General features: G+C 40.2%; 1 protein-coding gene across 1 annotated transcript in view; it reads left to right on the top strand.

Annotated features, from left to right (window-relative positions):
* LOC109935755 (scavenger receptor cysteine-rich type 1 protein M130-like) overlaps positions 1-14,221 on the top strand; it is a 156,672-nt gene extending 142,451 nt beyond the window's left edge. The window contains exons 17-24 of the mRNA XM_048619057.1: positions 493-631; positions 2,596-2,812; positions 6,062-6,149; positions 6,781-7,098; positions 8,313-8,630; positions 8,858-9,076; positions 12,837-12,935; positions 14,121-14,221. Coding sequence (XP_048475014.1) covers positions 493-631; positions 2,596-2,812; positions 6,062-6,149; positions 6,781-7,098; positions 8,313-8,630; positions 8,858-9,076; positions 12,837-12,935; positions 14,121-14,221 — 1,499 coding nt within the window. The remainder of the gene's footprint in view (positions 1-492; positions 632-2,595; positions 2,813-6,061; positions 6,150-6,780; positions 7,099-8,312; positions 8,631-8,857; positions 9,077-12,836; positions 12,936-14,120) is intronic.
* Positions 14,222-17,065: the final 2,844 nt, after the last annotated feature.

Genomic DNA, 17,065 nt, shown 5'->3' with positions numbered 1-17,065 from the left:
AGCAGGTTCATCACCATCCTACCCCCAGTGCAGTTGAACGTGGGTAATACATACTCAGAGCTTCAATCTGTGGGCAACAAGGAGAACAAATGGAACTAATTCAGCAATTTGTTCAAAGTAGCAGGACAGGCCCTTGGAGCGAAAGACCTCCTTCTTTTGTTTTGACCACTAGAATTATTTTTAAACGATTACATATTAAAATGTTTTTTTTTGATACATGGTAAACCCATAGGCCCTGGGATTGAGAAAATTGCGAATTACTGCTTAATGTTACTGATGACTAACGCTTGTGATGCTTTTACCATGTATTCAGCAGAGCAGTATAAAGCTGAAGGTTAAGTGCCAAATGTTAAAAATGACTTAACTCTCGGGAGTTCATTGCTCACTAAGTACTGTTCGTCGTTATTTATTTCAGTACTGTTGATCGAATACAGCTGTTATGCCCATGAAACTTTTGTTTTGACCACTGGGAAATATTAATGCTCTCTACAGGTATTGTAACAATGTTGAGTAAGTCGGCAATGCAGCACCGAGCAGAACAGTCACACCATCAACGCATGGATCCCAAAGAGGCTCACAAAAGGTCCAATTACATTGAGTTGGCAGTGTCTGTCTATGTGAAAGCCAGTTGGTAAAATTGAGAAAAAGAATCACAACATTTATTCGCTGCAGAAATTATAATTCCTTTTTTATAAGTATTGCATGAAATGATGATTTTACATTTCCAGATATCATTCATTTTGCAAAGAAACGGAAATTCTTAGTCCGAGTTTTGTTGTATCTGTTTAGTTTATTTATAAGTGTTGCGTTGATTCTTGGCACGTTAGTTCTCATCCCTTTATTTCAGGTAGATTTGTCGACACTCGGGTTGACAGACACTCGGGTTGACAGTACAGGTAATTGCACGTTATTTTCAAAAGAAGTGGAACCCCTACATTCTGTTGTAACCTATCAAACACGAAGTTGTGGTAATAATGCACACAATGTTGACGTGTTAATCAACCGTTTGTTCATAACTGAAAGGGGGGTGCATTACTCCTGAAGGTCTCTAATTGCAGGACCCTGGAGCGACGAGTGTGAACATTCATGACCCACTTATAGTGACATTCTCCGATAGAGAACCAGTCAACATGGCAAGCCCAAAGTTTCAGCTTCCACTCACACTGCTCTCCTCAGATCGAGAGATGATGAATGACGAGAGTTTGAAAGATCAATTCCACACACAGTTCTGCTGCCCAAAAAGCGTTTACATTGTTTCACTCGCTACTGAGCACTGAAGTCGTGTTCGTATGCGTCCCATAATATTTCTGGCTTTGACAGATGGAAATGCCGTTTTATTTTCTGATGGTCACAGGGAGGATCTTTTGAGTTTTCTCGCTACTAAGTGCACAACATGACAGACAACAGGCCATTACTTGTCCTGCCTCTCGCGGCTTTCCAGAACGTATTTTTTGTTTCTGAATAAAGTCTTGGCAAAGATCTGTAGCTCGGGTTGTGGATGAGAGTGTTGACTTGCTTGCCGAGCTGGCTTTTTTTAGTTCGGAAGTTTCATCACCATGCTAGGTGACATCATCAGTGGAGTCTCCGATGAAGCAATGTTATTCTCCTCCGCTGGTAATTTATACCGACGGTTCCATTGTGGTGATAACTGTCATTTCCGGTTTTGATCTGTATGAATTTATATATGGGGTCAAATTCTATATGTTTGTTGATTGGAGTATGGGTGGAGAACCATGTCCCTAGGAATTCCCATGCGTGTCTATGTTTGGCTTGGGTTACTACGGTTACTTTCTCCCAGTTAAACTGATGGCCTTCATTGTCTGAATGTACAGATATTAAGGAGAGTTCATTGTGCCGTTTTGCTGCGGGCTGATATTCGTGTATTCTGTTGGTTAGTTTCCTTCCTGTATGTCCGATGTAATGTTCGTGGCAGTCGTTGCATGATACTTTCTAAACCACGTTCCTTCTGCATGTTATTGGAATTGAGTCTTTAATCCTTGCAAGTGTTTGTCGTAGAATGGCTGTGAGCTTGTGGGCCACTCTGATTCCTAGTGGTCTTAGGAGTCTTATTGTCAGTTCCGATGTGTTCCTGAATTAGGGAAGTGTGGTAAGTGTGTTAGGTCGTATTGTGCCCTTCTGTTGTTGTCTGATATGTAGGCATCTGTGAATGAAGTTGTGGGGATATCCATTTAAAGTGAAGATTTTGTATCAAGGTTTTTCTTCTTCCTGGCGTAATTCTGGAGTGTTGCAGTGTGTTCTGGCCCTTTTAAATGGTGTCCCAATGCAGCTTTGTTTGTGGACGTTGGGGTGGTTGCTGTGGAAGTTGAGGATTTGATGTTTATAGGTTGCTTTTCTGTATACTGAGGTTTGGAACTTCCGGTTTGTCACTCATTCTAGCTTAACATCAACTTCCGTTTCTGGATGTTAATGGTTAAAAATCATATATTTTCGGATGATCGTTAATTCTGGAAAGTCTTCATTCAGCTTAATCGTTGTTCACAAAATCTCTAATGTTTCACGTGAAAATTGGGCCCTGAGACGAGTGACTGGGGGAAGCCATTGTGATGGCTGAACTGAAGGTAACTACAATGGAAGGTGGGAAGGATTAGATGACAATCTGTGGGATCTGAATGCTGGTCACGTTGTATGCAGGCAACTTGGATGCGGTTATACCTTAGAAACGTATAACTCTTCAAAGTACGGGAGAGCAAAGGACATCTGCAAGTTCTTGGTGTCCAGTGTCATGGACAGGAAACACGGCTGCAAGATTGCAGGACTTCAGGACCATCGATTTCGAATGGCACTGATAGCGGTGCTGTAGGCGTCCTCTGCTCAGGTGAGAGCAATCTTCACAGAAAAACCTGCTCATAAATGTCAAAACAAATATCTACCTGCTGAGTGAATTCAGAATGTACATCACTTGCTCTGCAGTATCTTCAGAACATTTTTTTTAATCTCTGGAGTGAAAGCAGACATGGGCCAAATGAATGAACGTGAGAAATTAGGAACTTTTTTGATACAAACACAACAATTTTATAATCCAAAAGAAAAGCGGCCACATGTGCAAACGAAATGTTTCAGTTCTGGTGAACAGTCACTGGACTGGAAATTTTAACGCCACTTTCTGCCCATAGATGCTGCCAGACAGCAATTTCTGATTTTGTGAGACATGATGGCATCGCAATAGCAATTTTTGATGAGAATGGCTGTAACAGACGTTGATCAGATGGGCAAAAGGCCCGATGTTTGGCTGTCGGAGTTTAATTTAGATACGCGTGAGGTGCTGCAATTTGGGAGGATAAACCGGGGAGGAGTTAATGACTTAATGGTAAAGTCATGGTTAGTGTAGCAGAACAATGAGACCTTGTTTTGCAGACTCATAGTTCATTGAAATTGGAGGCACAGGTTGTTCATGCAGTAAATAAGATGATTGGTATGCTTGCCTTCACTGATCTGTGCTTTGGCTATAGGAATTGGGAGGTCATGTTTGGGCATTGTTTAGGCCACTATTGGAATATTGCTTCTCACTTCTTCTGTCCCTGGTACAGGAAAGATGCAGTCAGACTCGAATGGCTTCAGAATAGATTTACAAGGAGGTTGCCGAGGTTGAAAAGTTTGAGCTACAGGGAGAGGTTGAATAGGCTGGGGCTTTTTCCCAGGAGCAACGGAGGTTGAATCATGACCTTGTAGAGACTTATAATATCAGGAGGGGCGTGCATTACGTGAATATCTAAGTCTTTACCCCCGTTTTGGTGAGTCCAAAAGTAGATGGCATTCGGTTTAAGATGACAGAGGAAATATTTAAAAGGGATCCAAGAAGCAAATGTTTCACACAGAGTGTAGTGGATGTATGAAATGCGCTCCCAGAAGAGATGGTGGAGGGTGGCACAGTTACAACATTTGAAAGGCATCTGGACAGGTACATGAATAGGAAGGGTTTAGAGACATATGGGCTGATTGCTGGCAAATGGGAGTAGATTAATTTAGGATATCTGATCAGAATGGACGAGCTGGACTGAAGTTTCTGGTTTTTTTGGTGCTGGACATCTCTATGACTCAAAATTACGTTGCTTCAATCAGTAGAGGTTTTTGTGCTCTGGGAGCAACGTCTAATCATGTGATGAATTGGATAGACTGAAAACGACGGGTGAATTTCTTAGATAATGCAGGAGAATACGGATTCTGTGTAAAACAAATGTCTTGCGACGATTAGCATAGGAAGCAGCAACACTGTAATTATATGAGGCATGGGGTGTCGATGCTGGTTTATGTCGGTAGGGGCTAGTGAGATAACTCTGAAGCAACCTTTCCATGATGGTTTAAAAGGCGAGGCAATGTCTTCTGGATGACTGTAAGAGGTGCTTGCGTTCAGCAGCGCTGGAGAATGATTTGTAATGTATTTCAAATAACAATGATAACAAGGTGTAGAGCTGGATGAACACAGCAGGCCAAGCAGCATCAGAGGAGCAGGAAGGCTGAAGTTTCGGGCCTAGACCCTTCTTCAGAAATCAATGCTTGCTTTATAGAATTCTATGTGGTTGACTGGGCAGGAAACCACTAAATTACTCATCTGTAATTGCAACAGGAGTCAGTGCAACAGCTTATGTTCTGAGATAAGGAGAGTTCTATGCGGTAGATGTAAGCAGCAATTTGACTCACAGCAATTGGAAAAGCAGTTTCTGAAGAGTGAGCTCATGGAAGTGGTAACTCTTCTCTGGTGTCAACCCGAACACTCAGTCTAGAAACAAGTTCTTTTGTTCAGAATATACGTGGACACAGCTGTGATGCTGTTGTGCTGATAGAAGCCTCACTTTAACTCGATAAATGGAAGAGAAGTGTTTCTTATTAGCGGAAGAAAATAGTTTTAAAGAAAAGAGATTATGCTGAATGTACATGAAACATTGCTTGGTCAGAGCAGAACGGTGTGTGCAGTTCTATACTCCACATCAGAAGATGGATTTTTCTGGGGGGCGGGGGGTGGGTGGGGGGAGAAATGGAGAGGATGCAGAGGAAAAGCACCAGGGATTTTATTGACCTGGAGAAATTTAGTTATGAGGGCAAATTGGCCAGACTGGAATTCTTTTCTTTTGAACTGAGGAGACTTGGCACATACAGGATTGAGGTACATAAAATACAATAAGGAAGATTTCTCCTCTGTTAAGGTAGTGTTTTAATGTAGCATGTATTTAAGGTAACGAACAGAAGGAGTAGACTATATTATTTTTCATCCAGAGTGTACTGGGATCTTGTACTCACGGCCTGTCAGGGCGTTAGAGGCAGAGATGTTCATTTAAATATGAGAAGTATTCAGATGTATCCTCATGATGCCAAGGAGCATAAGGCGAACCCAAAAGCTGATGGGAAATGACATGTGAATATTTAGGTGTTTGCTTTTCATCAAAGCAGACTCAGTGCGCTGAAAATCCCCGTTCTGTGCTGAGGAGCTCTGTTAATCTGTGACTCTGTATGTCTGTGATTTGGTTCTGGTCCTTATTTATCCAACTATGTGAGATCACAACACGCAATAACTTCTCGTCCCTCTTCGGTATTTCTAATTCTACAAGTACCCGAAGTACTATTGCTCTCACTCCAATATACATATCACGTTTCAGTTACATTCTCATAAGGTACAGAGTCTGTATTCATTCACATGTGTTCACGTTCCCTGTATCATTACTTCACCTCTACCTCTCTTCACTATTTCACCGTCATGTAACTGTGATGTTGCTAGTCTAGCTTCCACAAATGTGAATGTAGGAGACGTCATTCATGGTGTCCATTACAACCGTTTCCATCTTCACAGCATAATTTATCACCCTGCAAGCTGGAGAAGGCTGCATCGTGTTAGCCACAATTTCGGGCTTTAAATCTCACCAGAACGTGTTCTAAAGGCCCACGTCGTCTTTCAGCCCCTCTAATTACAACATAGTATTATTAAATTCACCCTTTATTCAACTGATCAGATGCTGAGACCCTACCCTTAATAAATTCCCATCTGTCTCATCAAATCCGTCCATGGCTTCCTTCCTTACAGTCTCTTAATATGATCATAAACTCGCAGATATCATCGTCTAACATTAATTCTGACATGTTCACCATTCCGAATTTACGTGGTACAATCCAGGCGCTAGCAATTCGCTTTCCAAAGCGTATAACATCCAGAAAACCCTTTTGGAAACAACCCTTCGACTGAACGTCACTTTGCTCCTATTATCATCAGAAAAAAACATTTGATCACAACTCAATGTGAATATCATGAATTATCTCCCTTTGAGGATTGGTGTGGTATCTCTCCTACATATGTGCTATGTTTTGTCCTGCCATATTTTTCGCTTAAAAATGTGGCAGTTGAAGGAACGGACAGACTTTTTTTTTAACAGAGAAGGTTAAATCTACGCGGGCTGTAAAATAGGACAATCATGGATAAAGTAATGTATTGAATCAATGACCGTCATAAATTGAGTGACAGGATACAGAAAGAACAATAGATCTAATGATTGCAAAATAACTGACAGAATATTCAAAATGGAACGGAAAACTGAAACCGGCAGCATTGGACATAATAAGGCTTTTTGAAAAAATTCTCTGCTGTGTATACTCGCCGGAAGGTTACATTTAAACGATTTAAACTTTCAAGATATTCTGTTACATACTTTTATGGACCTCTCACAGAAACATTTTAAACTCTTTTTACATGTTCCTGTTTATTATGTTAGACTGAGTGATTAAAAAAAAAAACTGTGTAGTGAATGAATAATACTATGTAACGTTGTCTAACAGAATACTTACAGTTAAGGCAATCAAATGGTGGCAGCCCCTGTTCTGGTCGAGTGGAGATTTACTACAAAGATACATGGGGCTCAGTTTGTGATGACTCCTGGGATGTGGTGGACGCTGAAGTGGTGTGCAGACAACTGGGTTGTGGAAATGCACTGGATATGGCACTTCCTTCATCCGATGGACTGGGCTCAGGCCCAGTTTGGTCGAAAGATGTGAAGTGTTCCAGCAATGAATCATTTCTCTGGGAATGCTCTTCAGCACAACTGAGTCACCAAGATATCTGTTCTCATAAAGTGGATGTGAGAATTACGTGCTCAGGTGAGGCTATTCTCAACGTTCTTACTTTCCTCGAATGCTGCAGGAGACACTTTATACGGATATGTATACAGTGAATTCGAAAAAATGGAATTGAACTAAACTGACAGATACATGCTGCTCAGAGCATGAAAGAGCCAGTCTTTGCATTAACCTCAACTATCTTTCCATAAGTTACTTCTCTATCAGATATATACTGAATTTGACGTTAAAAGTGTTATTGATGCTCAATTGTCACTTCTCAACGTGAAGTAACTATTCTCCTGAATTTCCAAAAGTGTTTGCTTCCAATAAACCTTTGTGATTTCTAATTTTGTATCTAGCCACTGTAATTGTGATTCCTGTCTGTGTGTCTCTCAAATTCTTTGCGACTCGAGGAACAGGGAGTGTTTGGTTCTTTTACATTTCCTACCAGATTTCACCACATTGGACACAACTCTGTTAAACTTATATCACCCATTGTGCTCCCATACTGCCCATATATTACGTGCACTCTTGGTTGTGACGATTTACCTGAGCAGGAACCATATTCAGCAAGTTTCTTTCAACTGCAACGTTTGAAATTGTCTTGGGGTTAAAGTATTCCAAATTGTTTCTTGAAATATTAAACAGCCATGACATCAGCAACAGTTCTTGTGGATCGCCACTTCCACTGTTCTGCAAATCTGACAATGTACTTTTAACACAGACTTTTTATTTGCAGTTTCTTCTCCTCGAGCATTTCGCATATTCAATCATTGTACAAGATTATTATAGAACCTGCATGAAGGTCGTTCTAAACTCCATGTACAATGCATCTTAAGTCTTACTCATACGTAATGTTTCTGTCAAACGCTTTCAGTCGTTTAATGAGGCATATGATGTATCATGAACCAAACTAAGCACTACGAACTGTGAATGCTGAAAATCTGAAACAAAAGGACGGATAAATGTAAGAAAAACAATCGTCTGGAAAAAGCTTTGGATAAAGAACAGAGTCATCGTTTCGGTCAAGTGTCCCTTCCTCAGTTCAGGATAAGTGTCACTGGATTCGGCACTTTGAATTTGCTGTCTCTACACAGCTTCTGCCAGACCTGTTGAGTTCCTCCAACCGATACTTTTTTATATCATGTGTTATTTTAACTTCGAAAGTCTGTTCGAAATGAGAGGACACACATAGCTCTGCAGCAAAGACATAAGCGATTTATCAATCTGGATATGTTGTATTTTATGAACAGAGCACAAGGAGATGCGGCTGGTGAATGGAAAGCATCGCTGTGAGGGGAGAGTGGAGGTGTTGTACAATGGGACCTGGGGAGCAGTGTGCTCAGATAGCCTGGATTCACACGATGCGAAAATAATTTGTAAGCAGTTGGAATGTGGTGTCTTCCATTATGTTGATTATGAAACTCAGTTAATCGGAACAGGAACGGGACATATTTGGCTCAATGAGATGGAGTGTTTGTCACACGAGCCGAAGCTGTGGCAATGTCAGACAGATCCGTGGGGTCAAAACAACTGTAACCACTGGAAACATGCAGGTGTTGTTTGTTCAGGTAGCACGACAGACCTCTTCAATGTTCGGCTGGCATTTCAAACGTTGATTTCCAATGTAGTCAGCATGTTTCTTCCCATAACAGAGAGCAATATGACGAAGGAGCCGCCCATCAGCTCAAATTGCTGCCACCAAAAATCAGGAACGTCCTCATCATAAAGGTGCCAACTTTTGGAATGAGATTTCTGCTTTGTCCTGCATTCAGTAATAATCCGTTCTATGCCACAGATTTGCAACATAGCGTGCTGGATGGAGGGAGCAGCAACTGTTCTGGGAGAGTGAAGGTCATGTGCGATGAACGCTGGGGCACGTTGTGTGGTGATTCCTGGGATCTAACTGATGCCAATGTTGTCTGCGGACGGCTAAGATATGGTTTTGCTGTAATGGCTCAAGGAGGGCGCGCTGCCTCCCAGGGTGAACGTGTGATCTGGAATAATGATGTGAAGTGTAAGGAAAGTGAATCCCCTCTGTCTGACTGTCTCTCACCAGCACCAACACAAAGAGAATGTAATCACAAGGAAATTTCCAGTGTGATCTATTCTGGTAGGCACGATGCTAATTGGCACCGATCACTAATTTCACAAATTGGTGCCGGCATTTATCTTCAAAATTTAAACATCACCTTCATGCATATTTGTACAATCTCTTCCACACGATCAGATTTGATGCCGATTTCGCATTCATCTCCACCTGCCAGTGTTTATGATTGGCCCTATTATTATATTTGTGTTAGCGTTACTTTACTGACTAATGACAGTAATGCTGTTGGCGAGTTCACGATTTTGAAGCTAACATTTCTCTGGTTTTCTTGATGGATTCAAAATGTTTTTTTTTTAAAAGGCAGCTCTTAACTTAGATAAATCCGTCTGTAATCTCTTCTTTCAGGACAGGAAATTACATATATTTCCATACGTGTTCTCGTTTGCTTAACATTCAGAGTTCTGATACTCTGTGATTTGATCGCACTACTGGTGGTAATTCAGAGAAAATTACAAACGAAAGGTGAGCCTTGCATCTACCAACTGAGCTAACACTAAGCCACTGTTCTTGTTCCATATGGTGTGGAGGCTGTAGATGGTTATTGCACATTTCCGTCACTTGACCTTGATAATAATCAGTGTGAGGCGTTTCTAGTTACTTGTTTTCTTCAAGCGTCTTTACCTATTAAAAGCCACATTTAAGTTGACACCAAGATAAAACACTTAAATATTGCAAATAGGACTTAAAAGATCAAAATTGCTTTGAAATTCGACGCGTCCCGAAATAGCTGCAGAGAAAACAGCATTAACACATAATATTGAGTTGATCCAAATCAATATCCATGAGAAAGAAATATAAAGGCTGAATATTTCTTACCTTTCAACTGTGCTGCTGATGCCATTGTGCAACAAATTATTGATTGTGGCATTGTCTCTTTAATTTTAATTGACACGTTTGCCCACTGCCTCTAATTATTGATTCATCAGTTAGCATTCCTTTTGTGCATCTTCAGTTTCTGTGTCCTGATGCTACAACCCAAGATCAGTGAGTGGATGAAGTGTACTTTTCAGTCATCCCCCAACTGGCTCCCCTTGACTGAAAGATGACACCTGTTCATATTTTTTATTCTGATTTCAACACAATTTGCCTGGAAGTCGTCTCCCACTACTTGGCAATACTGATCAGCACGAATCATATAATACATTAGTTTCTGTACGTTTTAATTTACTTTAAGATCACTCTACATGGAGCAGTCCAAAAGCATAAACTTAATTTTTGATTTTTAGTGTCATTCAGGATCTCTGTATTTCATTTCCCTCAAGTTTTTGTATTCAACTAATATTAACGACGACACAAATGTCTAGTTACAATATGCGAATTCTAAAAAAAAACTTTGCTCTCTTAGCATTTTTTTTTCTTACAAGAGTGTGATCCTGAACAGTGATTTGTATGGTCACCAAGGCTTTTTATTGTCAAGAAGTGTTTTTTTTTAAGAAATGCATTTTCTTTGCTCATTGCATTAGCTGTTTCAAATTCTTCAGTCAGCATTTTACCTCACGTGCACCAATATGCGCTGAGAATATTCTTGACAAACCTTTGCACCTGGAAGTGATGATTTCTCATTCGAATAGAACTGACCATACACATCCAAAAAGAAACATTTCACTCTCTATGTTTAACATAATGAGTTTTGCATACTGGTGAGACATGTCAAGTAATCACGGCTTGTTCATTTGTTTTTCCAATCTAGTGTTGTCCACTCTGTTCAGTCAATATTGCGCAAGCTTTTCTTTTCCTGGAATTCATGAACTACAAGTGAATAGGTCGAATTTTGCTGCAGAAATAAACTCACCATTCCTGCGAGCGTTCAGCTACAAATGCTTACCAGTCTAAGCAGCATCAGAGGAGCAGGAAGGCTGACGTTTCTGAAGAAGGGTCTAGGCCAGAAACGTCAGACTTCCTGCTCCTCTGATGCTGCTTGGCCTACTGTGTTCATCCAGCTCTACACCTTGTTATCTCAGATTCTCCAGCATCTGCATTTCCTACTATCTCTTACCAGTCTATCCTTCTTTCAATAGAACTTTACACTAGTGGTAATGGTTCAAGTCCTGGCTTGTACCAAGCAATGTATGAAGAAATTGAAAATATTCCCTCTGGAGAGAAGATGGATCAGAAACATGGATCAGGTATATATTTCCTCCTTCATAGTGTGTCGTTACTGGATAAAAATGGCTTTCCTTCAATTTCCAGTTTTCAATTATCAGTGAACTGATTGAACAGTATTAATTGAATGAACATCAGTGTGTGTTTAATGAGAGGAAGAAATGTAATTTGATAATTCCCACTGACCCTCATTGGCGAAATATTATTTCTGACATTTGTTTGTAAATACGAACAGGACTATCATTTCCAATTCGACTCTATTTCCACCCTGTCCCCTTCAGATATCGAAACAATAAATCCATTCACTGACAGATTGTACACGTATACACGTGTCATGACTCTCGGTGACACAGCACCTAACAGTGCGAGCAAACCTAAAGAATTAAAATGAAAATAGATATGAACAGTCACAGAGGTGTAATCAGTGCAGACAGAAGATCTGCAGCCCATTGTGTCTGCACTGATTTTAATACCTGATGTCAAAGAATAATAATCAAATAAGATATTTTCCTTTGCTCATTTTACTTGACAGGTAATATGGGGTCATTGGATGCACGTACATATATCCAAAATAATTGACACGATTTGAGTATACTGAGAATGCAAGAATTCCAATGGGGAGGATGCTGGGTAACGAGAGTTATCAGATAACAAATATTATTCAGGTTTCAACAGGCTTTTTAATCTTGACATTAGAATCATAATAATAAAAATCCGGAAGGAACATGATATGATCATAGTTGAAATGACTGGTGAATATTTCGAACTCGGAATAGTACTGAAAAGAAAATTAAATGAAAGCTTTCTCAAAGAATGGTACATAACAATGATCAGATGTTTTTAAAGGCCATTTAATAGATTCAAGAAATACGCGTTGCCTCACAGGAATAATAACTCTTAAAGGCGAATCAGAAACAAGAAAGGACGTTGCTAGGTAAACTTAAGACATCCACTTTCTCATTTACATTCAACAAAAGTAGTTTTCAAGAATTAAGTGATTAAACGTACTGTGTGTGAAAGTGTCTGTTCGATGTGAAAACTAAAGTTTGTTTCTCATTTCTCATTGCAATGATTTGACATATCAGTTTATCTTGAACCACTGCAATCTGTGCATTGAAGACTTTCACATAGTAGGTACCATGACAAAATTCAAGTTGTTATTACAGACACGATGGAAACATTTTGTTTCCGACTTCTACATCCCAGTTAAGACCATAAAACATGAAATCACTGTCCACAAAACTAGGAGATACAGGTGCAGAATTAAGACATTTGGTTCTTCGAGTCCTCCCTGTCATCTGATCATGGCTGACCATTTTCGAAAAATACTTTCTCCTGCCTTCTCCTTGCATAATTTTTTCCTATTAATCATCTCGAGCTGATCCTTGTCTGCTTAAAGACACTAAGTGACATGGCTTCCACAGCATTTTGTCAATGAGTTCCACAGATACTGCACCCTCTGACTGAATACATTTCGGCCAATTGCAGTTCTGGAGGGCAATGCGTTCATTTGGAGATTGAACCTGACAATAACTCTCCATTTGTGTTTTTTTTTTTTTTTTAGCAATTTCTGCTTCCAGTGATTCATTCAATCGCATTGAATACTACACCAGTCACAACCTGAGTGACAACAGTCTTGAGCAGAACTCCAACAGTATTCAGGGTGTGTATGTATTCACTTGCTTTCAGCTCAATTTTGTCCTTCGCCCTTTCTGCAGTCCTAAAATAAAGATGGCAATACTCACAATGTTCTGGAATGACACTGCCACCAATATTTGCTTCATGATCACTGTCAGTTAAAAACAAAACTGCTGGTTTGGAGCCATAGAGAGATGGCCCATAGAGTCAAAAACAACCACCTAAATATTCAAATGCCATATACCAGCACTGAGCCCATAGCCTCTATAGCTTGGCATCACACTATCTGGATGGGGGCAAAAAATAGGAAGGGATGACAGAGGTAAGTGCTAAATGCTGAAAAATGGGACTAAAGCAGTTTAGGATATGTGGTTGGCGCCTGTTTGCGTGCTGCCTAACTCTGACTCGGTGTTCAATGAAAAACATCATCAACGTTATGAAGGTTGCAGCCGCTATGACCCTTATAGGTTGTTACTTCCAGATTCCCATCAATTTCCGGCTCAAAACATTTTTCCTTTCTCTTTAATTATCCCTCCCCTTAACCTAGCTCACCTTCTCTTACGTCTATGAATACTCATCTTTGAACTCTCCACCAAAGAGAAAGGTGCTTTCCTATCTGCCCCAACTATGGCCGTCATAACTTTGTAATGCATCACAGCATCACAGGGACAGCAGTTGTTTACTAGGCACCTCGAGCCTATTCTTGTATTTTGAGTTTGTGGCCCTCTGTTGTATGGTCTAATTCCAGATACATACCTATGGTCCATATCCCTTATTTTGATTTACAAAATGATAATTTATCTCAGATTTATAATCAACAAATTAGATAATGTCAACTCCTTTGGAGGAATATGATTCCAAGCCTCTACCACCTTCTGTTCTTCAAAAATCACTACTAAACGGTCTGGCATTAATCTCAGAATATGCCCCGAGATCTTGATTGATCCTAAAAGTTGAGGTACTTTTTCTTTATGTACCCTGGCCTTTTCTGTTAATATCTTGACGAATTCGCTCAGATCAACCTTCACCTTCTATTTTCAAAGCGGAATAGATCTGATTCACATGATCTCACCTCAAGTTTTGACTCCAGAAGAACTCTGGACTACCTCACTCTTCTAATCCCATTTATCTGCCAAACAGAATCTCATTTTCCATTTCTCGGTCTTGTGTGTTACAATTTGTAACTGTAGTAATCAACTTTTCTTCCAAGGCCCAATTCGTGCTGTTTATGATGATATTGAGACTGAAGAAGGTGAATTTCAGGATGGACAGGTACAACTGGACAGTGATCTGATGAGCCCCTCACGCTGATAAATGCTGCCAGTGGTGTTTGTTCACGTGGTGAGTTGATGTACACATGCTATCATGTAAACCATCGCTCTGTGCGTTCTCACTGTCGTAAGTCATTTCCTTTTAGTGATCAATGTTGCATTTTCCGAAAATCTAAGAACAACATTCAAACTTATCTGATCGCTATCTCCACAAACTGTCACTGAGATAAAGAGGTGTTACTAATCTAATTTCAGGGCAATGAAGAATAACCTTTTAGAAAGAAATACGCAGATTTTGATCAGAAAATGCACTTTGTCACATCTTTGAGTAGACAACACGACCTTGAAACAATGGTGAGATTGCATTTTGGAAAAAAGACTGCTGTTTCAATGAATCATTACCTGGCCAGTTGAAAAACATGGAAAGTGGGGTTTTTAATGTTCAAAGATTTAATCGTTGTAATTTTTGCTGCTCATGGGAAGACAGGCGCTGTGGACCTTTACTTGTAAAACACAAAGGCAGGCGTGTTTGAAATTATTGTTCTGCAGAACTGCACTCATATCAACTCCCAAGGAGGAAAGAGTCTCTCATACGTTAGAACTATAATTGTCAGTTACTCATGAGCGCCCTTGCGACTAAAACGTAGATTATCTGATCAGCTACTCAGCCATTTAAACATTTCCAGTAGGCCATTTGTAGAAACTTACTCCAATGATCTTCGTCTCCCGAGTGGCCATCTTCTATCATTGTCTAGTTTCTCTCCTCATCCCCACTGAACTCTTTTCTCTGAGTTGTTTACTTAACTATAATTAGATTTGTCGTCCAACATGTGGCATTCGCTACAATGCCAGCCAAGCTATTGCATCTTCTCTGGACCAGTATCATTAACTCTGATTCCTCTCCACAGATGCTGCGAGATGCTCAGCTTTTCTTTGAATTTTCGGTTTTGTCATTAATTTTCAGCATTTACACTTATTACAGTGTTCTGCAACCCATCTCATTCTTTTCCCTCTTCAACATCACAACGTGTAAGCGCTCCTGCTCAGTCTGAGCTACATATGAAATATAATAGCGCATTTCAATACCTTCAATGGCATTTCCAAATGTTGCAATATTCTGATATTTCTTTTCAAAGTCACCAATAAAACCTAAGTGACAGTGAAAATGATTAATAATCATTGTTCATCGTTAACAAACTGACTATGGGGCCAATAACAATGGGGCATAAGTTAACAGTGAATGCCAGGAGGGATTTCAGGCAAGCTCAGGAAAATATTCATTATTCAGAGATTGGTGGGGGCCTGGAATGCAGGAAGTTGAAACTGTTATAGTACATAAGATCTTTTGGCAGTGCAGACTTAATGGGCTGAAGGGACTCCACCGTAAGATTTGTTGGTTCCATGATACACCACTTAACATGGCCTCATAATCCTCCTGAACGCCACTCCAGTATTGTCCACCTTTCTGGGCAGCTCTTAAAAGAGCGAATTATTTCTTAAATCATCTCAGTCCAACTCATCATTTGCAACGGCTGCTCTTGCAGTGTTTCCCCTGAGCCCTCGCAGAATACCATCCTGTCCGTTCTGATGATGCATGTGTCCATGTTGGAACTCAGTACTGACATGCACTGAAAGTGTGATAAATTTTTTTACAATGTACACATCAAAGCAATAAGGATCAGAGATAGTAGGAACTGCCAATGCTGGAGTCTGAGATAACCCAGTGTGGATACGGAGGAACACAGCAGGCCAGGCAACATCAGAGGAGCAGGAAAGCTGACGTTTCGGATCGGGACCCTTCTTCAGATTTTCTGAAAAAGGGTCCCGAGCCGAAATGTCAACTGTCCTGCTCCTCTGATGCTGCCTGGCCTGCTGTGTTCCTCCAGTTCCACATTGTGTTAAACCAATAAGGGTAACATTTTGCCGATTAGCTGCAATTTTGATGACGCAGTAGAGAGAATGGGATGTTCTGACGATCGGTAGCATGGTGAAATGTATTGAGCATCACGTAAATCATCACAGAAATCACGGCTTTTATTAATCATTTCAATCAATGGGTATATGTGATGTGAATTTTCTGATTAATGAAGAAAGCAACATGTTATGTCACCAGAGAGATAATTGAAATTGTTTTCCCAGAGCAAACAAAACATAAGGTTTTCGTCATATTGGAATTTCTGCCAACATACGACGCATGGCCAATAATGTGGTTTTGGAAATATCGTTTCTGTTGTAATTAGGCTCTGGCATAGCCAGCATATACACAGTAAACCACCACAAATCAGAACAGGATAATTAATATAAAATATATTTAGTGAGATTGTTGATTGTAAAGGAAATTTGTCTGAAGCATTATTTGCTACCCACTCCTGTGCTCCTCTTTGAGTCAGATTCATGGTTGTTCTTTGCATCCAGCTAAGAACGCAGATAAAGACATACTACAATATTCCGTTTGAAATGTGGCACTTCATCAGTCTAACATTGGAGAGGCAGACTATGTCTTTACCCCCAATCCCTGCAGAGGGTGCTTCAGTAGGCAATTAACAGACTTATGGTGATGTAAGGAGAGTCACACGTGACATGACTTGAAGCAGACTCAAAATATTTTCCTTACCATTTCAGGTAAATGCCAGAGTCCATTTCAGCACGGGAAGTTTTGAGGCAGATAATATTGCAAGCCGTCGTCTCCTATCAGTCCCCAAATACCGAAAATTTTGTTTTTACTCGATACAAGCTATACTTGATTGTCATTCGACAGCATTTACTTTGTATTGAAATGATCATTTTTGCCATTTTTTATTGATTGTGTGTGGGCGTTGCAGTGTATCAATAAAATGTGATGATTACACGTTTGCGTTGGGATCCTGTGTCTCTTTTTTGATGT

This window comes from Rhincodon typus, chromosome 42 (assembly GCF_021869965.1).
Source record: "Rhincodon typus isolate 14 chromosome 42, sRhiTyp1.1, whole genome shotgun sequence".
Classification (NCBI taxonomy): Eukaryota; Metazoa; Chordata; class Chondrichthyes; order Orectolobiformes; family Rhincodontidae; genus Rhincodon; species Rhincodon typus.
The sequence above is the reverse complement of the archived record's forward strand: the minus strand, read 5'-3'. Positions and strand labels throughout refer to the sequence as shown.